General features: G+C 41.1%; 1 protein-coding gene across 14 annotated transcripts in view; it reads right to left on the reverse strand.

Moving 5' to 3' along the window:
• The window catches only part of UNC13B (unc-13 homolog B), a 213406-nt gene that overhangs the window by 185730 nt on the left and 1651 nt on the right, over positions 1–26025 (reverse strand). For all 14 annotated transcript variants that reach the window (XM_048290580.1, XM_048290582.1, XM_048290583.1 and 11 more), the window contains exon 2: positions 1334–1363. In XM_048290580.1, the coding sequence (XP_048146537.1) occupies positions 1334–1363 (30 nt within the window). The remainder of the gene's footprint in view (positions 1–1333; positions 1364–26025) is intronic.

Below are 26025 nucleotides of genomic sequence, written 5' to 3' on the forward strand. Positions count from 1 at the left end.
CAGAGCTGTGTGGTGCAGTCACACTCGGGAGGGAAGGGATGCCGTCCAGAGGGACTGGACAGCCTGGAGAGGTGGGACTGCGCAAACCTCATGAAGCTGGTTGATGAGTAACTCAACATAAGCCAGGAATGTGTGCTTGCAGCCCAGAAAGCCAAATGTATCCTGGGATGCATCCAAAGGAGCATGGGCAGCAGGTCAAGGGAGGCAACTCACCCCTTCTACCCTTGTGACATCCCACCTGGATTACTGCATACAGTTCTGGTGACCCCAACATTGAGAAGGACATGGAAGTGCTGGAGCAATTCCACAACGTTGGTAAGAAGAGTGGAGCACCTCCTCTATGAAGACAGGCTCAGAAAATTGGGGCTGTTCAACCTGAAGAAGAGGTTATGTGGAGATCTCACAGCAACCTTCCAGTATCTGAAGGGGCCTACAGGGAATCCAGAAAGGGACCCTTCATCAGGGACTGTAGTGATAGGGAATAATAGATACAAATTGAAAGGGGATATTTAGTTAGATATTGGGAAGAAATCCTTTATTGTGAAGGCGTTTATTGTGAACACTGGCATAGGTTCCCCAAGGAGGTTGTGGATGCCCAGTCCTGGTAGTGTTCAAGGCCAGGTTGGATAAGGCACTGGGCAACGTGATCTAGTGGGAGGTGTCCCTGCCCATGGCATGGGACTAGATCATTCTTCAGGTACCTTCCAACTCCTTAATATTCTACGATTGTATGATTGTCATGCGTCATTGCTGTGGGTTTCTATAGCACACTTACTTCTGAACCACAGACTGTAAATTCTGGGTGTCACCAGCTGTTTGCTTTTGTTTTATTATGCAGACACAAAACCTAGCGGAAAGGATTTTAATTCCAAGCACAGCCATTATGGACTGCCACGTAAGAGAACGATTCACTTCTGCAGTTCCATCCAGCAATCCTAGTCAAGATCGAGAAGGCACTAAATCCACAGAAGCACACACCAGTTCTTCTTACTGGACTTTTTCAGACCCTGTTTTGAACAGGGACAGAGGCAGGATGAGATGAAAGGGCTGGGTGGGTGCGGAAGGGTGACAGTAAAGGAACACATTTTGACATTCATCACCTGTTCAGGTCACATATAAAAGACAGATGTTTCTTACCACCGTGACACCAGGTCACAGCCCCAAGTTTTCTACTAACTCAAGCTGCCTGGATTCTCAAGGTAGATTATGTCACTCCTAAGGAGAACATGGAGGAGCTGAGAGGAGGCGGAGGAAAACCAGAGGGAGCAGCACAAACAGCAGTGAGAGAGCAGGGGTCCCCATTGCTGCAAACAAGCAGGAGAGCATGGCTTACCTGGTGGTCCATGGAGTTTAGCTTTTTTTACTGTAAAGAGAAAAAAGGAAAAGAACAAAATAAGAGGCTGTTAGTGATTTTGTCCTGCTACAGTCTCCTTTGAGTTAAAGCATCACAGTGCATCATATTAACTGGCCAACATCCCCTGCACAGTCCTGGCAGCTGGAAATCCACACTCAGTTAAACAGATCTGGAGACAAAAAGTCCTTTGTACCCGATGGCACCTCTTGAAAGTGATGCATTTAAAAAACAATCACAGGCTTAATGTTTGGAAAGCAGTGTGATATGGTTAATGCAAAGCAATCTCAAAATCCGTCCTTTGCAACCAGAAGTTACTGCTGCCTAGCAAGAGGTCATTTCATACCACCTCACTTACAAAGTTACTTATAAACACTCTAGAAGAAAGAAACATTTCTTTGTATACAAAGAAATTCTCCTAACGCTGTATAGCAGACTTTCAACCACAAATTGAAAATAATCAAGCCAGAATAGCAGCTCCATAAGTAACTCTACATTGTGACACTGTCAATTAAATTAAATAAGCCAAACAAACAGCAGTGTAAACTCAAATGTCATTTTTACAAGCTCTACTCTGTTAATTTAATTCCAGGACAGTATTTATACATAAAAATAGAATTGTTAAAACATAAAACAGTATTGGCTCTTATCTCACCAGATGGAGAAGGTCCATGTCTACCTAGGGGAGATTTTGTTTACATTTCCCTTTTGCAAGCTCATATCCTCACTAGAATTGCTAAGTGTAAGCACTAAGAGAAGACATCTCTAGGCTCCAGCTAGTTTCCCCACTGGAAAACTAACACTAAGATGAAAACATATTTAACAAGCTAGGAAGCAAGATATACCAGAGAGCAAAAATACTTAAAAGCTGGTGCAGTGAAGTTTCCTTCAGAAAACAGAGCTGCCAATACTTATTAGAGGTTCATAGTGTCCAACTCACAAGATAAAAGTTCTAGAAAGAAACATCAAAAACTTAAATTTAAAAAAAATGCCCTGACACAGTTACACGCAGAGCTGCAAGGGAGTGTGATGATGGAGAACAGTCTTGCTATTTGAGAAATTCTCCTTTGTGAGCATTTACAGTCCAGGTAGGTGTTTGCAAGAAGGAAAATGCTGTACCAGGTACAGTACAAACTGTACTTTTAAAAGGGCTATAGTTTTCACCTAGACTGACAAGGCCAACAAGCCTTTAGGTCCAAAATAAGTTGGTTCCTTTTTTCCCAGATTCAGGGCCTGAAGCATTCCTGACGCTAAACCTAACGGTGCAAGCAAAACATACAATAGTGTGGGCCAGTGTTCTTGCTGACTGAAGATACAGATGCCTTTTAATCTCCAAATCAGTCTGTTTAACCTTTGAGAAATATGCAGGACAATCTACCCACTTTCTAGGCTCCTCTGCATACCACACAAAAGCAGACATTTCATGAAATACTGCCCTGGAGTGGGCAGGCACCAGCTTATCTGTGAACCTCCCCTCTCCCCTCCTTTGCAAGAGGCAGGAGACAAAGAAGTGCATGTGCTAGGGGAAGAAAAGGCAAAGGAGGGCAGGGGACACACAGGAAGCTTCAGCTCCACTACTGTTAGCAGGGAAGCACAGGTAACCCCACTGCAGAAATTTGGTATTATTTGCTAAAAAGGCAGCTGGAGTGGGCCACTGGCTCCTAAACACAGAGAAAAGACAGCCTCAGCAGCGGTAATAGGCAAACTAAGAGAAAGATGCCGTTTGTACATTGCAGTCACAGCCTCTAAATATTCAGAGGTTCCTTGGATGAAAGGCAGCAAGCCTTGCACTGCCTCGACAGCTGAGAGGGGTGTCTGTGTGGGGCTTCAGCAAGAGCTGTCTCGGGGCTTGAAGCAACAAGGATATCCCAGCGAAGCAGCCAGACTAAACAAAGATCTGAAGCCTCCTACAGACTCACGTGACAAAAATGGAATCTTTAGTAACTCCCCGGAATGAGCACCAGACCTCTAGAAAAACTGCATGTAACAAATCACACCTTTAGCCACAGAAACGGAGCTTATAACTAAGGGCTGAATCGCAAACCTGGGAGTCTCATCTCACCAGTAATTCTTTCACTCTATCTGCAAGCCTGCACAGCATGTCCAGAAAGTTCCCATGAAAAGTGACTTGGACATGGTTTTGTTTTGTTAGCCCCACAGGAAAGCATTTCCTAGGGGTGCAGAAAGCATTGCAATGATGCAGCTCCCAGAACATCTCCCAGGACTGGCTGGGAGACTGCAGGATTTCCCATATAAGAGCTTGAATTTCTGGGAGTTCAGAGCTGGAATGGGCTTCTAGGCATGGCTAAGGCCCAGCCTGTTTGCCAGCCCAGGGAATTTGCAGGTCAGATGCATTGCACTGAAGACCATGAACCATGCCATGAAGGACCACAGCTTTCCAAAAGAGCACTACTAGGAAAACTTGTCTACACCCGTTCCTTCTCTCTGGTTAGAGCTCCTCTATGCCAAGCACTCAAGGAAGGACTCAAAGGTGTTATGAAGCTCTACAGAAGCCTGATGCACCAATTAGTCAGCATTACAGCAAAGGCTGAAAAGTCATTGCTACATGATGAAGTACGACAGTACTTTGAAATCAAGCCATGTGTAACAGTACATTTTTATAATATAAAATCTCATTTTTGTAATATAAAACCTGTACCACAAAACGAAACCATTCTCTAGAGCACCCAACAACACCAGGTTTTACAGGTACAGTCGCTCCTGCATTGCCACAAAGCAAAAACCTAACATAATGTAAGTTAATGATCTAGATGAGGTATTTCCTGACTCACTCCCAGTTATCCCACAGTACTCCTAGTCTCTGGGAAAGGAGCATTTTTAAACCAGCTGGAGATGTCAAGTTCTGTTCAGTTTCAAATAGCTTCTCTCAGCAAACTGGGCAGCACACAAAGTCCATCCATTCAGATGCAAACATCCAACTATGCCAATCCTGTGCCACTGCACAGGACAAGCAGGATACAAGGGAGGGAATGAAAATTATACCAAATTAGAAAGGAAGGCAAGACCTAGTGCTTTGCACTGCCATGTGCAAGCACTTCATGAAACAGATGCACAGGAATGCACCTGATCTCTCTGCACAGGAAGATTCACTTAATCTCCAAAAAAGACTTGAGCGTATCAGAGATACAGCTATTCCAAGGAGCTCTTAGAAAGTAGAAAAAACTTGATGTAAATATTAAATTCATCCAGAGATTTTTTTCCCTCTGAGCATCTCTCACCATTTTGGCATTACTCTAATAAAGAGACAAAAAAAAAATTAAGTTTAAGTCTTGCCTGCAACTTAAAAAAGCAAAATAAAATAAAATTTAGTAAAAGCCACAGCAAGACTCCAGATGCTTTACAGCCTTCACTTACAAAGGACTAGAGGATCAGATAAACTCCTAAAGACTAGGAAAGGAAAATAAAAGCCAGGAATTGCAAAAAAAAAAAGGACCAGAGTCACTGTGGAGGATGAAAAAACAATAGCAGAGCATACATCAGAGTATTCTTAAACTCACTTCTAAGGAGAAAGCCTTATCCACATATTTTTCGAATAGTTTGAATGATAGTATTTTTTCCTGAGCAGGTGCTACACACACCAGTAAGACAATTAAAATTAAGCATGACAAATTACTGCAAGGCTCAGAAAACATCCTGCTCAAACCTCCTCACACAGTCATACTAAGTTAAAAGGGAACCGAACACCTGCACATCCCAAATCACCTTTAACGCTTGCAAGTGAGAGGAATGCAACACAGGGAGTGCCTGAGCAGATGGCCAAAAGATTACATTCTAACTAAATCCAGCACATGACTTACTACCCGATCACTCCCCACACTAGAACAAAACCTACATCCCTTCGCAGGGGACAATAAAGTGCCATGGAGGAGGGGCTGTGGGAGAAATTAGAAGAATGGAAAGGTGCAGTTTTAATTACCGCTTTTAAAAAGAAATGCAATGCTGAAAGCAGAGCATTCGAAAAGCATTTTCCTGATCAGCTATTTGAAAAATATCTTCCTCCTCCCTGTGAAACACAAATGCAGTATTAATGTGTTTTCGAGTGCACCCTAACTTCTACAGTAACTTTCCCAGCTGAACAGCAGAATCAATACATATTTCCATTTCACTCTGCTTTTCTCACCTTTTCCAGGTGCTCAGACTTCAGTGTACAGTGACATGTAGCACTGGGTGCAAAGGTTGCTTAAACAACAGAAATAAGAGACCACAGCAGGCTGCTGATACTACCCAAGGCTAGCTCAAAACACCGAATTCACAGCCTGTGCAGCCTCCAGCAGGCACATAGAAGGCAGGGGAACCCTTCTGGGAACGATGCAATGATTAGGCAGTGCTGCAGCCCTTCACATGTGTTACACTTTCTCTAACTGAGCCTTTGGAAACAATTTTGCTGCCTGAACCCTGAACTAGCAACTATAGCACAAGTGCCTCATGGCAGAGCCAGAAACTCAACACCTCCCACTCACTTCTTGGAAGTTATTGATAAAATCCATGACAGGGTGGCAAGTGGCTCAAGACTGGCACTTTTAACAAGGACTGCTCTGTCCCTGGAGATCCCACCCTGACCCACAAGGACCTTTCACAGAATCACAGAATGGGTCAGGTTGGAAGGGACCGCAAAGGGTCATCTGATCCAACCTCCCTGCTCAAGCAGGGTCATCCCAGAGCACATAGCACAGGATTGTGTCCAGAGGGCTCTTGAAAATCTCCAGTGAGGCAGACTCCACAACCTCTTTCCCTCCTCTGGAAATCAAAACGTGCTCAGACTCTGCACACTCTCATCTTCCACCTGAGGGTGAGGAACCCTTTTCTTCTCCCCTACTTGAACCCAAAAGGTGCTCCAGGCTGGAGGAAGCCGAGGCCATGAAGTGACCTCACCTGTGATTTTAACTCAGTCACTGTTTTGTTTCACATGATCCCTATTAAAGCCCAGCAGCATCAGTTATGCCATTAACCGCAACTGCAAGTGCCATAGTAGAAAAGCAGTACAGACCGTGCCATGAAACTCTTCACCTCCCTTCACAATTACTAAGAAAGGAAAAGCTGGATAAAACAGCAGTTTAGTCGTTTCCCAAGTCTGTTACAAAGATTCAGTGTGACACAGCCATCTTGGTATTTCCAGCCTGAGACAGGCATAAAAAGAAAGGCTCCACTGCATTCTCATACATTCAGAGTTAAATTATGCTCAGAAGGAAGAGATTTCCCTGACCTACCTCAGAGGAAGGACAATTGCACAGGAGGCCCCAGGGACCCACCAGCACTCAGCAGCACCTCAACAGCTTCTGCTATAACTGCAGAGCCCAGAGCAGGGTCTGCTTGGGCTCTAACTTCTCCCAGCAGAGCCCTGCGGAGCTGGGGTGGTTACTGCAGGCAAGGCTCCTACAGCCTCAAGGGCCACTGAGAGACACAGGACCTAAGTCACATCCATTACTTCATATTTTGTTTTTCTGCCAGGCAAAACAAACTACTGGTTTACATAGAAACATTGTTCCACTCAAGCAGGGAAGAGAGTACTTTATGCCTCAGTGTATTCTCTTTGAGAATGACATAAGGGAAGCACAGTGGGTACCTTCATGGACCAACAGTCTTAAAAGCTGAGACTGAATTCACAGTACACAGGGGATAACATTCTGTAATTGCTTCATGTGAAAGGAGGGCTGGGCTGATCGGAGAACTGCTCTGCTGCCAGAAGAAAGAAGAGCCAGTGTGAAATGCCACTCTGCTTGGTAACTGGCAAAGAGAAGGAATATAGTGCAGATTTTCAACAGTATCCAAAGAACTGAGGTTGCATCTAAGGACAGAATTTTTCTGACTTAGTACTTGAAACGGTTGTTCAAAACCCATTACCTCTCTGATTGAGACAACTGTGCAGGAACCCAGATATCCAAGGTTACCTCAACTGAACCGAGGGATCGAACTGCTTTAATAACTAGTCCAGAATAAATGGAATAGACGTGATATGAGTTCATTAATTTTTAATAGTTCGTAGAAATGGAAAAAAAACCACAAAAAACAAAACAACATACCACAAAGCAGAGTTAATATATTGCAGTTTTCAATCATGTAGCAAAGAACTTTCTTCAGTTTGACCACTCTGAATGCCCACAGGACAGATCGACTTGCCCTTCCCAAGGCCTTGGGAACCACATCAAACAAAGGAAAGGTTCCCTTCAGCAACCAGCCATTACTCAAGGATTCTTCTCAGGAAGGGGGTGGGCAAAAGAGAGATTCTAATCTGTAGTCTGTGATAGCAAATTGATCTACCCAAGAGATTTCTGTATTGCCAGATGTCTTGAAAATGAATTAGAATTCTTCCTAATTCACATGAATTAACATCTTCCTGATCAGATGATCTGCAGATTTATTACCCTGTCCAGAGGGTAAACACAAAACTACTACGTTTATTTGATTTACAATACAGTTTCCAACAAACAGCTTTCTACCAGCCACTCCACCCTTCCTGCCCACTGGACAGTGACTGATAGCAGCTGGGACATGTGACTGCTTGCAGGGTTTTCCACATCTCTGTGCTAAGGAGACACATACTCAATACTCCCATTCAAGGTTCAGCACCATTTCATAGAGGATTTCCAGGAAAGCACTACATAAAGTACACATCCCAGCGACTCCCCACACTGCCAAACCTCACTAGATGCTTCCCTGTTCCTCTGTAAATTCTACAGTCAGTTAAGATCCACGCCTCACACACACACAAGAGTCACAACCTGCAGAAAGATAGCATCCCACTTGCTCCCCTCCCTAGTCCAGACACTCCATAACTTGGGGCTGACAGATCAGTCCCAAAGGGATATTGCTGCCTGGCTCTCATTACTAAACTTGACCCCAACATTTGTTTCTTGACAGAATTTTCACTTGTATGGGATGAACTTTGGCAAGCAAAGTATCGAAATCTAAGCAGAAAATGCCTAGCTTTTATACGTAAAAGCTATATATGTAAATGTATCTATATATATAATAGTCTTGTCTAAATCTCTATTACTGCCATAGCCCATGAACATCAGAGCAACACAGCACAGTGACTCAATATCTGGACTATTCCCCAGTATTTCACACACATAAACTTCGGAGCACTGGCAGGACAGCATGATGGCAAATCTACACAAACCTGAGCAAACCCACAGTTAATGCACTGTGCTGATCCAGTTATAAAATGAAAGACACCTGTAGCTATTCTGCTCAGACATCCAGTCTGATCCCCTTAGTGAAGCAGGTAATTTCATGCCTCCTGCAAATATTGTCACTTTTCAGCTCAGCTTTTGCATAAAACTTTGTAAGTGTATAGAGCACAGCTCAGCTTGCATCAGAGCTTGTGTTTCATTTCTTGCATCCCTATCAAAGTTACTAGATAATGTAAACAGAACAAATTAAAAAACTGTGTAGGAAACTCTTTCTGGTATTTGCACATATTCCCCACATTCTCACAGCATACCTGGAGGAGCAGATAAACTTTGCAAATCCTTTGGCAAGAGTTGTTTAACTGTGGGGGTTATTTCATAATAAAACTCAATCCTCATCAGCACAAGTATCCTTCTTTTAAAGGGGTCTACTTCTCTAAAATGTATTTTATGCGACAGAAGGGGTGACAATTTACTTTCTATTCAGGTTTAATGTACTAGGCAGTTAATGTAAGTAGACTTCTAAACACTTTCAATGACAAAATTGATTTAGACAGTTAAGAGACACATCTGGGTCTTGTTTACAGGTTAATCTGTTACCAGATCTGATTTGACACACTGACTTGACATCACACAGGTTTTCAACTTCCTGAACTGAAGGGTTTCATATGTATTCTTGTTTGTTGCATAGCTCAGGAACTCACCTGCCTGAAATACTCCTTGAACTATGTCAGCAACAGAAACTCACAGGTGATGAAAACACTACAGCAATTAAAAAAAAAAAAATTAAAGTCGTGCTGCAGACGATATGGGGATTGGAGATGTGAACAGAGTTTTGGACAGAAAAATGAAATGTATTCAAAACACAAACTGAGTTTTACTAGGGAACTACAGAACAGGAAAAACGGAACTTAAACTATGTATGCAATTTGTAGAAAGCAACGGCCACAGGGGACTAAATGCAAAGGGAAAATTAAAGAGGTCTGCAACTGATTCCTTCCTTCACATAGATATCAGATTCCTCTTCCGAATTCTTACACCAGCATTTCTCAGGAAAGTAGTATCAGGATGCAAGGTCAGTCTGTTTTTGTTGGTTTGAAAACAATATCTGAAGTAGAACAACTAGGATAGGGTTCACAGAGAGGAAAAGAGGGAGGAGACTCACAAAACAACAGGTCCCAAAACCTCGAAGTACCCTCATCTCTGAACTTCTAAGTAAATACATTGATTTTACTAAAAATCTAGCACAGAACACTGGCAAAATATATACAATACACCATGACCATTCATCACTGAGAAAGGAATCCAGCATTTCAAAACATGCAGATCATTTTATCCAAAAAAGCCTCAGGAGATCATAACAATAAAATGCTTAAAACATTGATAAGCTATTTGGTAAACCACAGCTCAAATCTTTATTACATTAAACATTAGCACTTAGTGAAACTTCTGCTTTGCAACAGAGGCTGCAAGAAGTTTACTTACAGCTGATCCCAGAAAAAGCTTCCTGAAAGGCAATAGGAAGCTTTCAATTGATTCAGATAAAGAGCAGCTGAAATAAGCTTGACAATACTGTTTCTTCTCTCTGGGAGGGGTAAAAACAGAAGTGTATTCATGAACCATACAGCCAAGAAAGCTGGAATCAGATGCCGGAAGCGGTAAAGAAAGTAGGAACGTGCAGGTCTTGAACCTTAAAACCTCCTGAAACAGATTTGCACTGCCAGTGAATCCAGAGTGTCAAAAGCCCATTAAATATTTTCCAGTTTTTACATGAAATGTACTTGGAACCAGAAAAAGTGCAGAAGCTTCTACATCCAGGCAGCCTGTGTGGTGAAATGCTGAGCAGGAGAGAGAAGGAGGAAGTGGCACTTGAAGAGAGGAGAGGAACTCCCAACACCAGAACACTGTTCCAGAAATTCCCATCACTGCAGATGCTCTTCCAGTCTTCCAGAGTGTATCTATCCCCCTTTCTCCTGCATGCATGGTCCCCCAGTTCAGATGGCTGGCAGGTTGTCCAGGACACTTCTCCAACCAGCACAAAACAGAAAAACTCCGTGAGTTCAAGTCATCTTTCAGGTACTTAGAACAATAACTGAGAATCATAAGCCATCTTTTGTCCACTTTGGGACTTGCTGAAATGACAGCCTCCCACAATGCATCTCATTATTGTCCTTAAAGGCTGTGCAGAAAATATGTGCTCCAGCTCTCAGGAGCCCCACAGCCAGTGCTGGAGTAAAAGGTGCATCCAGCCTGCACGCTGCTCTGCAGGGAGCCCTTCACCTCGTTACTCACCTTTTCAACTAAGCTGGCAACAATCACAATCTCAGTGCAAACTGACAAGTTAATTCTTGCAAGGCAAGAGTCAGCATCCTCAGATGCTTATTCAGAATTGTGCTTTGCTCCTTCATAATCTTTCCACAGACATGTTAATGTCTACCTGAAACTTCACTTTGCTCCTAGCTGTCACCTCAACAAGCATTTGCCCGAGCAAAGTGGAGCATTCAAACTGTCTTCAGATGGTTTTCTTCAACGAGAAAAGGCTCTGAATTGTCAGTTCTCCTGTCCTATTTCTCCACGAAGAACCACAGCCAAGTAACACAAGAATATTCACAAGCAAGATACCAGAGACCCTTTTTGCTGTCTCACAGATGTTTGCCTTCTGGTTACTGCCTCTCCCCCTACCAGCACGATGACAAAGCCAGTCAGATATGCAAATCATTGCTCCCAAAACATCAGTTGTTTCAGTAAATCTGACAGTCCCACTGCTCAAATTAGATGCTGGAATTCCCAAAGAACCACTTTGACATCAATGACATCTTGCACTTGGGTCCCAAATCAAATGTCTTCCGTCCTGAAGACCAAGGGCTCTTTCCACACCTTCAGCCGGAGTTTGTACTAAGAACAACCATATCATGAGAGTAAGGGCTACAGAAGAAGCCCACTAGCCCATAGCTTATCCACACAAACATCTAGACAGTTCCCAGAAAAGACCATGACATGATGATACAACAGTACCTACTCTACAAATTAGCATGTCCCTAGGCTTAGGATCCAGAGGTGACATTTTAGAAACCAGAGTTTCACACGGTCTATTCTACCACCAAATTTCCTTCATCCCCAACATAATCAAGGCTTAAGGGTACCAACAGTTTCAGGTGAATTCAACAGCAAGGGGGAATGCATGCTTCAACTACCTCACTTCATAAGTTTAGCTATTTTGCTATACACACTTGCTGTCACTTGACAGCAGTATCAGATGTTTTAAAGTAGACAACACAAGCAAACCCATATCACTCTGCATGGAAAAGAAAACTATCAGAGAGAGGCAAGATGCTTTGCTACTTGTCTGACACAGCAAACACAGTCTGGCTTTTTTAACACTGAAGAGCCTCCCCCTAACAACAATATACAAAAGAAAATCCTCAGTTTTGTGGGGCTCTAAGCAGAGAGCTAAGTACCTTATTACTACCACCACCAGTCCTCAAGGGCAAATACATACATCTCAGCTGACTGCATAATCCCTCCTAGCTTTGGCCTGACGTAGCACAGGCAGGTGAGCATCACCTCCAACTGACTGGTCTGGATCAGTTACACTTTTCTTGAGAAGTGGGAAAACAAACACACACTGAAGTTTTGTTATGATATGCTTACAAGACTCTGTTTTTGTCCAAAGTTTGGTCTCCAAGAGGCTGGGGAAGCAGAGTGTGGTGATGGAGAAATGGATTTGATACTATTTGTGTAAGAGAACACCTTGCAAGCAAACAAAAAGGAAACTGAGGCTTTAGCCAACTTCCCTGATTCCAGAGAACAGTTAAATCCACCTATACACATTTACCCTACAAACCCTTCAATCAGTTGCTAAAAAGAAATCCTTGCAACATCTATTTCTTCCTTTTTTGGCTGACCAACACAGACACATTTCTGAAGATCCACTGAATTTTCTGCTCAGCAGCTGCTTTGAACTGAGCAGTGAGGACAGGAACAAAATCTCTTATTCAAATCACAGAGATTATGTGAGGTTAATCCTCCTGACGCTGGCAATACAGACAGCTCTGTCAGGCGACCTGGTTCCCCAACCAAGAGGTGAACTAAACAGTAATCCAAGCTGCCACGCCTCTCCAATATTCTCCTGCAGCCTTAATATTATTAGTCAAAAAGCAGCTTGGGTGCAATGTACTGGAGTGAGTTATTGTGTGTCTGACTCTCTCAGAAGAGATACTCTGTCAGATTGTGCTTTGGTCACTCTGCCTTAAGGGGTTCCTTATGGGTTACAGATTTCTCCTGAACTTTTAACTGTTTTATGATCAGAAAAGAGAGCATCCCACTCCTGAATCTGTGCCTCATCATGGAAAAAAAATTAAAATCCATCAAATCTTACAGAACTCTTAAATGTGTAAGATAAATACTACTAAACAGAGTAGTAAAGGAGGCTTCCAATTTTCAGCGCCCTTCTTTCAAATTCTGCAAGGTTCAGAAATACATTATTTTAAGTAAGTGGCAGAAATATATTAAGTTATTGGAAATGCCTTGATTAAGGGAACAAAACCCACGCTACTTAATTTTACACAAAACAGACTGCAACTCACATATGCCTCCAGCTGCCAAAGACTAAGGAAATATGCATAATGAAAGCCATATCCTTGCACCAGAAGGCAGGAAAAGAGACAGACTGATAATGTATCAAGTCTGCTAGGAGACAGTCTGAGCTGGTAAACTGACTTGATGACAAAGCAACAGCTCAACTAGTTTATAATAAAAGCTTCAGAGGGGGAAAAAAAAAAACAAAGAGAAAATATAAAAATTATTTTAAAACCCCACACATAACAAAAACCCCTTAATAGTAATTCAGAAACCAGATGAATGGAGAAATTGGTTTCCTCAGGTTTGGGGGGTTGGGGGACGTATTTACTTTGAAAATAAGATACACCTCCCTATAGAATCATTTCTTCCAAAACACAGAGCACATGCAGCTTCTGCTCAGACATTGTACACAGAGGTAAAGGCCACTTAAATTACTAGAATCTTGCCAGAGTTATTAGCTCAAATCACACAGCCTGGTCACAGCCAAGGTAACAGCTGCTGGAAGACACAAGTACGGTGGTACCAAAGAGGAAAGAGCAGAAAAAACAGAACAAAACCACTTGTGTGCTTGTCCTTTGGCATGTGCTTTTCTCCTGTCAACAAAAGTCACCTGAACAGTCTCCCCAGTGACTCAGGTTTCTACACTCCCTGTTCAGACTTAGTGTAAACAAGATGCACCCTGGAAAAAGAGTTGCTGACTAACCACACCAGTAGTGATTGGCACCTAATCACAGCCTTGGTCTATTTTCTGGTAGTTTCGATTTAAGTTACAGGATTGCAAGCACTCAGCCAACTGGAACACGGCTACTTGTCAAGCAGGATTGAGCACAAGCTTGTCCTGAAAGGCACCAAGATAAAAAATGATACTAAAAAGTATCACTGTTCAACTTCAGAAGCCTAGTATATTCACCGAAAGAGAAACACAAAAATAAAGCACCATCACATTTGTGGTGGTTTCAGTAAATTTTTATATATGTATTTTTTAAGCAAAATCATCCCACCACCGGCTTCCAGGAAAAACAGGACCTGCGTTTTCCCCACAAATAATGAAGGAGAATTGGTCTAGCATGAAAAATATTTTAAACTGAAATATTAATAAAATCTTATTGACATAAAATATCAATCAATATTATTATGTTTGGCTTCACAAAACAGAGAAAATACCAATATAGAGGAGACAGAAATAAGCTTGACTGGGAGCATTAAGAAAAAGTAAAAGAACTGGTTAGGGTATGAGTAATGGTGCAACTGAATGAGATTCCAGGCAGGAACAGGAGATCTAATAACAAAACACTGTTGGCAAACTATACCTTTGGCAGTCTGATTTTAATCTTCACATTCACAAACTGCTCAGACAATACTGGTTCCTGGAGGACACCCACAAATTGCAGAAATAGGACAGTTAGATTGCCATCTAAAAGAGCTGCACCTCACAAACACATTTGCACTCACCTGCCAATAATTTTGTTTTGACACAGCATGTACACAAAGAACTGAACCATAAAAAGGTCTTACTAATGACAAGGAGTCTGCCCAAGACTGTCCTCCTGAAAGCCATGCTGTTTGCTTGCATTTGGGCCTCCATAAAAAATAAGGTGAAAATCCACCAGGTTAAATACTCTAAGAATCAAAATCATTAACCAAAATAAACAGCCTTAGGTAACAAGAGTATGAGCAAGTTCCTTCACATGTAGGTTCTTTTCCTTATTATTAACATTTAAAAATAAGGAAAAGGCTACATCAAAATTTTACCTTAATATACAGTTTGTCTATAGCAATTAGTTGTCAGAACAGTAACTCACATCACAATGAAGTTAGTGCAGTGAAGATCATAAGAATGGAAGGAGTTCTTTGGGATCACCAGCTCTAATGTTGCTTCTCCCAACACCTGGACCACTTATACCATTCAAAATCATTCCTACCTTCCAGCCAACACTTTAATTAATGGCATGAGTATACCTTCTATATCTTATGTCAACATTATTCCCCCTCTCAATGTTTTTCCTCACCCCATGTTTAATTTCCTGTTGTTTTTAATGGACACAAGTCACAGATCCCATCAGATTCTGTTTACCAGCATAGTGCAGAGACACAAGGACTCACCAACATATCTCCTTTCACTAAGTTTCACATTTTTCAGAAATGCTTGTCTCTAAGTGTATAGTTTTTTTACAGAATATCAACTGATTTTCATTCTCACTTTCCTCAGGGGTCATTGAGTCCTTCCTGCATTATATTTATTTGCTTCAAAATTTACTGTGTAATTAGGACTTTTCTAAAAAAAACCTTTGACACATACATTTTTATTTTTTCTTGCCATGACACAAGTGGAACACATCTATATGCTTCCCCTACTAGTCTTTGCAACATTACTAGCTTCTGCTACAGGCAGCTCCTTATACTCTTTACATGTCTTTTGCCAATTCCAATTTTCTTTAAAAAGAAGTCTGCTACAGGATTTGCGAGATATTACAGTAGTACAAATAGATGTATGCTTTCATCTAGAAACAAGAGGCTAGCCCAGATTAATCCTCCTCTTGCAAACCCATGTCACATTTCATACGACACCCTTTCACACTTCTTCCACCTGTCTATAAAATTTTTATCATTCTCTCCTAAAAGTTTATTTTAAACCTTACATATTGTTACAGTCCTGCCTGCTTTTGAAGACAAGATCCATATTTACCCACGTTTATCACTCATCTCCTTTATCTTCCTGCCAATCCACAGAAATCACCTCTATTCCTCTCTGGCAAGTGTTGCATGTTTCAGCACACTGGGATACGGATTACCAGACTCAAATTCAGGGTATTAAAATTTTTCCTTCTACCCCTGTGCCTCATTTTCAGTTTCATAAGAAACAATTCCTATAGTCCAGGGACCATACTCAGCCCATCTTTACACAACTCCCTGTGCCCATGCACAGAAGGCTGATTCCATCCCCTGTTGAGGCTGGCTGTTTCCCCTTTTCGTGTGACCAAAGCGCCTTGTGTTACCTGTTTTACTACCATTTGCAAGATGCCACATTGTCTGCTGAGGTGGAAGCCCCTGCCTTAACCTTGGACTTCCGGATCCTCAAGATACACTTTCCTTTACAAACTTTTTTTGCCCACACCTCTCAGAGGTTCTCTGTTTGCTTAGCATATCCTGACGCAATGAACAGGTGAATCATCAGCTCTGGGGTAATTTCCTAGGTGGAGCCTTTTCTGTTATTTGAGATGCTAATATTTACCCCTGTAGCTTCCCTGAATTTCATGCCCTCCTCCGTATCCAACCTCCTCACTTCACCAAGAAGCCTCTTCAGTTTCCCTGGAGGATTGACAATTGCTAATCTACATCTGTTTACCTTAACTTAGTTTCAGTTGTGATCATTCAAACCAAGTTCACTTCCATGTCCAACTTCCCTGAAGCATCTTCTGTGCCTCTCAAAGTCACATCTACAGTTCACTCCACCAATTTTGTGGCTTTAGTCACTGTCTGATGGTGAAACCGTCAGATAACATAGCTCTCTGTACCCCAGCCACGACCAACAGCATATATTCTCTGGTGTGGGGAGTCAGTCTTTCACAGTGAGAATATCCAGAAATACTTTGCTCCTATCCATGTTACGAGATTTTTATCCACGTTTAAATCCTGGACTACGTGCAGTAGATCTCTTGTGCTATCACAGCAAAATCCCTTATCAGCTCTTCCCAAAGCAATTTCAGCCCAGCTGGTTCTCTTTTATCCACACTAATGCTGCTTTACAATTTTGCATCACCAAACCACAGTGGAATTTTCCCAGTCACCTCTATTCCTCTTTCTAGAGTAGGACATCCCCTATATCATCTCTGTTTCCCTCATAACCCCTACTCCTCATGACTCCTGCTCATCTTTTGGGGGGTAGTTCTGAGTCCTAAACTAAGAGCCCCCTTCCCACCACTTTAGTCACAAGCTTCCCACTTTGCTTTACAACACCAATGTGTCTGCACACTCTTGGAAAACTATCTCAACACTACTAATTCAGATGCTTAACATTGTTTACTTCATATAAGTGTAGCACTTGTCATATCAGGATCAGGTAACCCCAATTTCATCCCCAACACCAGCTCTTCCCCGACATTCTATGAGAAAAAAGAAATATACAATGCAGGCCCCCAGGAAGCGTACGTACACAGGGTTAACCCGTATATATTCAAACTTCTGTCACGTGCTGCTCTCCTCCAATACAGCCTGAACACGTTTCTACATCATCACACTGAAGTGTCAGGTTTATATAGAACAGTAACCTCAAACTCAAGTTTACAACAGAAGTAAAAGTTCCGTTGGTCGAGCTCTGTTAAACCACACTCCTCCCACCTAGCAGAAGTGTAACAATATCCTGATTTAAAACTGCGACCTTATAGGTCACGGCATGTCTTGATCTCCTTTTAACCATGGAAAAATACGTAAAAACTTTTCATTATAGTGGGATTAGTCATAATATAACATTCAAATGCCTCTGCTCAAGTAACAGACATTACCAAACTCCATTTTTCCTAATCCTTAAGTACTGGAAGAGATAGGAGTACAACTTTCCTAATAGCTTCTTCAACTGAAGGAAAGGCACACCAGCTTCTGCTGTTCTGATGCTGATGCTAGTAAACCATTTCAGCATAAAAAGCAGAAATTTGTCACATATGATGATAATCAACATAAAACTGCTGAGAACCGTAAAAAATCCTTCATCAATTTTAGTTCAGAATCTGATTTTTTTCTGTTAGACCCTAGGTTGTTATAATAAAAAAACCCCTATGTACTACAGAGGGTCATATTATATGATTACAACAATCCATTCTGGCCTTATAACTATGGAGTTTCTAAGCAGTTAATCTCCTCAAAAAATCTCCTACTAAAATGGAGCATACACAGACTCCACTTACTTAATTTGATAGGTCAAAATCTAATAATATTCTGCACATGCAGCAAGTTATACCAGGTAGGAAAGGCTGAGATTAAACTACTGTTTCATATCCATTTTTCCCTCCCTACTAATCCATATCCATGTTGCATGCCAAATTCAAGCAGCACACTACAAATTTAGGTTCAGATCAGGAACTCAAAGGTTGGGGATGTCTGAACCACAAAATATTGAGAATTTCATTTAAAACCAGGACTTTACTAATCTACGAAATGGCTTTGTGATTTTGGTAGCATTAGAAATCCCAAATCCAAGAACAAAGACAATCTCGGCTTTCTAGTAATTTATGACCTCTCTGACTCTCAAAGAGGAGCCACATGAAGCACGAAGAGGCCAAATAATCTCCTGAAGAACACCACCTGCTTGCTTTTAACGAAATCTTACAACGAAGAATAACTCATGAAATTTGGAAGAGGAACAGAAGAAGAACGACAGTTTTCTACAATGCATGTAATAGTTTACTCAGCAGTCAAATTCCTTCCTCACACAAAGCTGACAAACTACTTTGGCACCATGTGTCTGGTACTCCTGGCCCTCTAGAAAGAAACAATTACTAAAGATTTCCAGAACAAGGGTTTGTAGCTCTCCAGTGTGTAATTGCAGCCGTAACACTCCACAAGGACTTTGTTTGCAGAGGACTGAGGTTGCTGAAACAGAAGAGTCTGTGGTAACTACATGTGAATAATTGCAGGTACTGAAAATCTGAGGACTCTGGACATTTTCTGAAAACTTGTTCTGAAGTTTATACAAGTCTTTAGGAAAGAAAAATGTCTCTAATAGGTTTCTGTCTAGAAATTCACTATCTACATATTCATCAGCTTTACGTTGATTACAACATGTGACAAATTTCTTCTTTTAACGCTGAAGCTGCTTACTAACTTCAGCACCAGAACAGCAGAAGTTGGTGCGCCTTTCCTTAGGTTGGAGAAGCTATTACAAAAGTTGTATTCCTTGCCCTTCCAGTACTTAAGTATTCAGAAAAATGGGAGTTTGGTAATGATGTTGGACAAAAGCCCTACATATGCTTCAGAACAGGTTCCAGGTGATGCAGTTCCTCCACAGTTCCCTTCACCTTATCCAAGCATGCCTGAATCCCTGGCATACGGACTGCACCACTGTGCTGCCACAAGGGCTCAGAAAAGTGAAGGGTTTTCATGGCCCACCACACTTGGCTCCAGATACAAAATCCTTTCCGTAGATGCCACTGAAGACAACAGCAGGCTGGTTATATGGTGAGACTTTGTCTGAACAGAGGGGCAACCCAAAAGCCAAGGGACAAAGCATATTATTTTTTTTTTTTTTTAAATGATGGTTTTTAAGCTGAGTACTACTACACTGACCTGAGCAGAGAAAACAAAATACTCAGAAGCGTAATTCTGCAGTTATTTTATACCTAATAATTAGGTCTCTATGCTGGAAATGTTGGAGTCTGTTTAGCAGAGCATTGAGGTTGTAAAGATTTAAGAGAGTTAAGTCACAGGAGCTTTAAGTAATAAGGTTGAAACCAGTACTCCTTAAAGGGACACGGTCAAGGCTTCAAGCCAAATTTCTTTTCAAACTCACCAACAGTTTTAGGCTAAAAATTATCTTGAACAAGACACCTCCTCTTACCCGTCATCAGACAAGACATCCCAGTCCAATCCACTTTCCATTTATACATATGCTCAACTGCAAGGAAGAGCATCAAGACACCGAGGCCAGCACAAAGTTGTTGAAACAGCATACCTTCTTTATGTTTTTAAATGCTCTGACTCACCAGATGCAGACAATCCAAAAGGGAACAAAATCAGGATTTTTAACTCCTTTAACACAGTTTCTACCCCATGCACCCTGTCCAGCAATATTAACACTTTTACAAATTTAAGTGTGGCGAGCAAAAGTAAATCCTGCAAACAAAGCAGGCAACATTTATTCATACCTGACACTCCCTCAATTTAATTCTCTCTCAGCACGGGGTTTTCGTGAACTGAAACTCTCTCAGCATGTGCTTCCATGTTGAATGCATGGACCAAATTCCCGCACAAATTCTGTCCAAATCCCACCCCAACTTGTGTGACAGAATTATGAACGTGCACTCGAGAGCAGTACGCCAGAGGGAACATAAACTAAGTCACAACCATTAGCTGGCAGCAATCCCTTTCATTTTCAGGATGCCCACATCCAGCTATCAGAGAGGCCACATACCTGCCAGTACTGTGCTCCAATTCCTTGCCACTTTCCACAACAGCAGGACATGAATCCAGGCCATAATATGGTGCTTAAGAAGTTCAACCTGCATCAGTCAAAAGAATTCCTCAACTGAGGACTTCTCATCATCTAACTTGATCTTCTAGCCACAGCTGGTCTCTTGCACTCCACGCTACACAAGAAGGGAAAGACCACTAATATCTGTAGGTACTCAACGTTTTGTTATTTTGAAGCGTAGTTATTCAATTATTCAAAGTTCATAATGGGGAAAATAACCTAAAAGGACAGTAAGAAATCTGTTTTGAAAGCCTGATCAAAGAGTTGGATATCTCAGATGTTTACGATGCACCAAGTAAATCACATTTCCATCTTTTTATGAAATTATCAACTAGAGATTTCTCAATTTAACTTTTTTTTTTAATCTGGATTAGACTTGAAGCTTTCTTCCTGGCTGAAATAGACACATAGATGCACATACTGTATTTCACAATGTATTTAGCTGAAGTCTGCTCATCACAGAAGATAGCATTACTCATATAAAGACAGTTAAACAGAGAAATGCTGGAGAGCTCATATGCCTGCCAGCACTTCTTCAGTTCTTTCAAAACTTGCACACAGCATTCCAACTCAACAACTGTTAAGCAGCAGAACAACTGTTTCGGATCACCACTCCAATTTTCTTCTACAAAACAATTATTTAATAGTCACCTGCAGTAGCTGTGATCAAATCAAATGCAACATGGGCTGTCCAAAAACAATCCCTAGCAATACACAAAAGACATTTCAGAGAGGGTAATTTCATAAAATTGAGAGTAATTACTACCAGTTGACTGAGAAGAATAAATTTGAACCAAAACTGTCATAATCAGATTCAGGAATCATTTATTAGGGGTCTTCCAGGGGACCAAAAAGCCACTACTCCTCAAGGAAAAGGAGAGCTGAATGTCATTCTACCTGAAAGAGCTATAAAGCCATGGTAAAATACAAGAAATAAACTCTATTGACACAGGTTATGTGGCCTGAGACGTAGGAAGTTAAATGCAGGGAAAAGCAAGAGAGTTAAATACAACAAAAAATCTGAATAGAGAAAAAACACCAACAAGGATGCTGCCCTCCCAACCCACCAGCTAATTTAACGGCTAATGGTGAGAAAGCATTAGGCATCCCATAAACATTTGCCCCATTCTCAGGAAGATGCAAGCACCCATGAGATCAGGTACTTTCCAGCCCATTGGCAAGTGAAGATAATGCTAAAAATCCAGCGTGAAAGTAATAAAAATCAGGAGGTCTAGAAAACTGCAATTCACATGTCAGTGAACCAGTCTGTAGGCCAGTGACCTTTGTTTTAAATGCATCCAGAGAGATTAGAAAAGAGGCTCCAAGAGGAGCAGAGTATGACCCCCAAGGTGACACTCGGAGCACACGTGTAGGTCAGCTACCCACAGATCACTGAGCACTCCAGACAAATGTCTGAAATGCCTAAGGAGTTCAAGTTCTGGGGCAAAAAAAAAGATGCCTGCTATTCAGCACCGGCTTGGAAAGACTGATCTAAACTGTGCACACATGGAATTTTTTGAGACATGCAACTTGACGAGGGTAGGACAGTCTTAATAAAGGGTAAAATGCCATAGTACAGTGGGTATCCAGTGAAACCGCAACAGTCACTTGAGAAGCTGGCCATGATCAGTGGTGTTTCCCACTCCAAATGCCTGCCATATTTCACTCCTGCTCAATTGGGCATTTGCCATTTACACAAAACAAAGCAGGACACATAAGCCAGTGAAAAGGCAAATAATAAAAGCAAGAAATATGCACAGCAGCCTCATTAGGTATAAGGAGGGCCTAAGAGAAAAGAAAATCTGTCTGAAATCCTGCTAAATGCAAAGAGAGCTGATCCAAACACCCAGGATATACCTATGGAATAGGAATCCATATCACAGAAAGCATCTGCCAAATTTTACAGGTCACAGTATACAAGCAAAACATTACTTCAGCAAAGCTCTTGGCAAACATGGCTAAAGCATGCACAGATAAGCACAAGCCAACAATACCAGTAAAGCAGATTTTACTTCTCAATTTAACAATGATGAGATCAACACAACAATATTAAATGCAATTTTCACTACTTCACAAACTTTAGAAGTACAGTCAGAAAATAAAGACTGCAAAGAAAACCAAATTCAAGTGCTAAAGAGAAACCTTTTAAACTCCTGACTCCAGAAATCTTTCTCTCAAACAAGAGGCAAGAACAGCAAGCTGCTTACATACAATTCCACACCAAGAAAATGCCAGGTACTAACTACTAAGCTTTAACCTAAGAAAGAGGCAGAGTTAGTGAAGACCCTACACACTTTCACAGCAGCTCCTTATCTGTCTGCAAGACCACACAGGGAATTATCAGGAAGAAAAAGCAACAAAGAGTTATTAGACACATCCCTCCAGTTCAACATCTCTGAGAAGAGCAACAAGAACAGCTTTCAATGAGTGATTAAAGTATTTTTCAAAACACACAGTAAAATTTGACCACAAGGCACAAAAAAAAATATGCAGGAAGAAATTTCACAGGAAATTTATGGGAATACCATTTGCCATCAGACATATGCATTTCACATGCATTCAAGTCAAAATTTGAATTAAGGTCCTGGATTTAAAAAAGCAGTTGAATTTGCTTGGACTTTCAATGCTGCTGTGTAAGCTGCAACTAGATCTCGGACTGTCACAATTTAAAACTAGGTTCTTTCAGCATTTTGATTAAATGCAGCAGTTTATTGCATATTAAAAGAATATGCTAATAACAGGTTTAACAAGTTTGGTCTGGCAGATCCCAAACTGAAGGAGTCAGCTCAGAGTACACCATGAGAACAAGGAGGAAGCAGACATTATTCAAATTTGGGAAGCATCTCTGTACCGTTCCTTTATTGCACTGAGAAATATAGGGAGGCTTCAAGTAATTCATCATCCTTAAATACTTAAAAAGTAGATTCCACACTGTTTATTAAAACCTGCAGTAACACTGCCCAAAGCTGACGGAGTGAGGATTTTAAATGGGAAATCAAATGATCACCTGTGCATCAAAAGCGTGGTTTGTAGGTTTTACTGACCAACAGAAAAAACTAGAAATCTTAAAAGTTCTCTCCAATTACAGCTTTATACACTTCAAACTTAACTCACAATGCAAAAATGCTCTTTTAGTAGAAAACACTTTTATCTTAGCCTTATTATCCAAATTTCTAACACACTTTATTTTGTTCCAACACTTACCTACACTGGTAGCTTCCGTACTATGGACAACTACAGAAATGGAGTTCATAATAGTCACACAGCAAATTCTAAATGAATCATTATGTTATTTTAATATCCTACTGCTATAGCCCTGCTTTTCTGCTACCACTTCTAATGCCCAATTCTCTTCTTCACCATTTTGACCTACAAAAAGATGGGTAGGGTTTGTTTTTTTTTCAATTCTACAACCATTTGAGAATACTGTCACAACACAAGGCTGGAGGCACTTCATTCAATCTTACAGAGAACACTGAGGTGAATCGAGGCCCTTATATCAAGGTAGGGAAAAATCCTTTAAAGAGAAGCTCCTGACACTTGCCCACTGGGCTTGCAGGTACAGGTATTTCTAAGTACTTCACAAGATGAACATGTTTTCATTTCTGTTATCATTAACATCCATTCCCATTTCCCTTATTTGCTTCTTTCACTTGAATGTCAACGGAGTTCAGTTCAGTTACGGAACTCAAATTTTGCTGACAGTACAGGCATGGACAGTTAAGTTCTCTGAGCAGTATTCCAACACTCCAGCTGTTTTGACAAAAATGTCACAAGCTCTTTTAACTCTTCAGAGCAGCCACAAGATAACAATTAGGCAAACAAAAAAAAAAAATCATTCCTAACGTCCAGTGTCATTTCACACAGCAGCCAACTTGAAATTCTACAGTGCAAGAGCTCACCCAAGTCAATCTCCCATTTACCTCTGGCAGCCAAATCTCACATAGCTACTGTGGATCAGGCCCCAAGATAAAAGCAAAATTACACAAAAGCACTATGCCCTGACTAGTCAGGTACCGTGCACAGGGATGAGGGAAGAACCCCACTGCTAACATCCTTGACATTGTAATTACCAGGTGGACAAGGCAGGTCAGGCAGTTTGAAATACAGTGACGGCTAATTTACAGCTTAAGCCACGTTGAAGCACGGAGGAGAAAAACTAGAAGAGAACCATCGGTCTTGAGATAGCAAGGGCTGGGGACAAAGTAGGATGCAATAAAAATGAGCAAGTGAAAGGGCATGAAGCATGTGTCAGGACAATGACAAACGGAGCCAGTGACCGGGTGATCCTGCCTCAGCAGGGTCCCCTTTGCTATGACCCCTGCAAGCTGTGCTGAGACAGCAGTTATTCCCATCTCCCCGTCAGGAGACAGGAAAGATCAGGAGAAGAAATTTTATTAGGTTGAGATGTGAGGTAAAATCAACACTTACAAGAGAAAGCCAAGAGAGTTAACAATGCAAGACTGATGTGAAAAACTAGACTGCTTCCCTGGGATTACTTTTATTTAATATGTGCTATTTTCACAAATACAACACTAAATGCAAACTAATAAAGCAAACTATGCCAAGAGAAGATTATCAGACATAATCCAGACACAGCTGCTCTGAACAGGAGTGTATGCAATCTCTCTTGCACTTAAGCAGTGGAATCAAAATACAAAGAAGTCCCCTAAAAGCCTCAATCATGTAATATTCAGGATTTCCTTTCTCCTTCACTTCACTTACACTCACTGCATATCTTCCTGCTTCAAAAGAATCCCTTAATTTGCTCCTACAACAGCCCATTACCACTGACTCATTTCACACATCCCCTGAACAGCTGCAGACAATCCCAGATTCACAATTCCTCTGAGCTTAGATTTTCTGTCAGGTGCTTCCTATTTCTGTGGCCAATATAGTTCAATGATTCTGGGAAAAAACAAAACAAACAGAAAATGCCACATAACAAAACAACAACAAATAAAACAAACAGCAAATCAAAACAAATAAACAAAGGGGAAAAAAGGAAAAAAAACACACATAAAAATTACTTCTCCAAGAAGGTAAAAGAAATGTAGCACTCAACACAAGATCAAGAAGCCATGTGCGCTAGCTGATCTTTCAGGAACAAAGGCAGTACTCAGACATGTTTGGTGAGCACTGTTTTAGATTAGCGATTCATTAAAATATTATTAATGTGCGTAATTCAAGAGGGGTGAAAAATATATCAATAAATTAAAACACTATTCTTCTGACTGCCAGGCTTCTTGTGACACTGACACTTATGGCTTTTTCCACATTTTCCTTTATCTGTAAAACTGCAATCCAGATGCTATTAGCAGTGTCCCAATCACCTACATTTATTCCACGGGGGTTTTGTTGTCTTTGTTAGTCTCAGCTCTACACCATCCAACCCCACACTATTATTATGTAGTCTTACATGCGGACCATTTTGAATGGAAAAAAAAAAATCAGCTTTTTCAACTTTCTTATTAACAGCTCACTGCTGTCTCAACAAGATTAGTTCACTTCAGTGTATAGGTAAAAATAAAGAAAAGTGACATCTGTTGGGCTTTTTAAAGAAGTGGCAATTAATAAAGTCGCCTCCTCCTTGCCCCAGTTGTTTTATCTCAACTCCTGGTACCTGTTTTGTTTTTCAGACTGCTCTACCTCAGCATACTTCCATTTCATGTTTGATGGTTTCTGCTTGTGAGATCTCATCAGCTAATTCTTATAGTCATGCCTATTTCAGAAAACATGTTTCTTGATGTAAATTGACT

The sequence above is a fragment of the Corvus hawaiiensis genome, chromosome Z, assembly GCF_020740725.1.
Source record: "Corvus hawaiiensis isolate bCorHaw1 chromosome Z, bCorHaw1.pri.cur, whole genome shotgun sequence".
Lineage (NCBI taxonomy): Eukaryota > Metazoa > Chordata > Aves > Passeriformes > Corvidae > Corvus > Corvus hawaiiensis.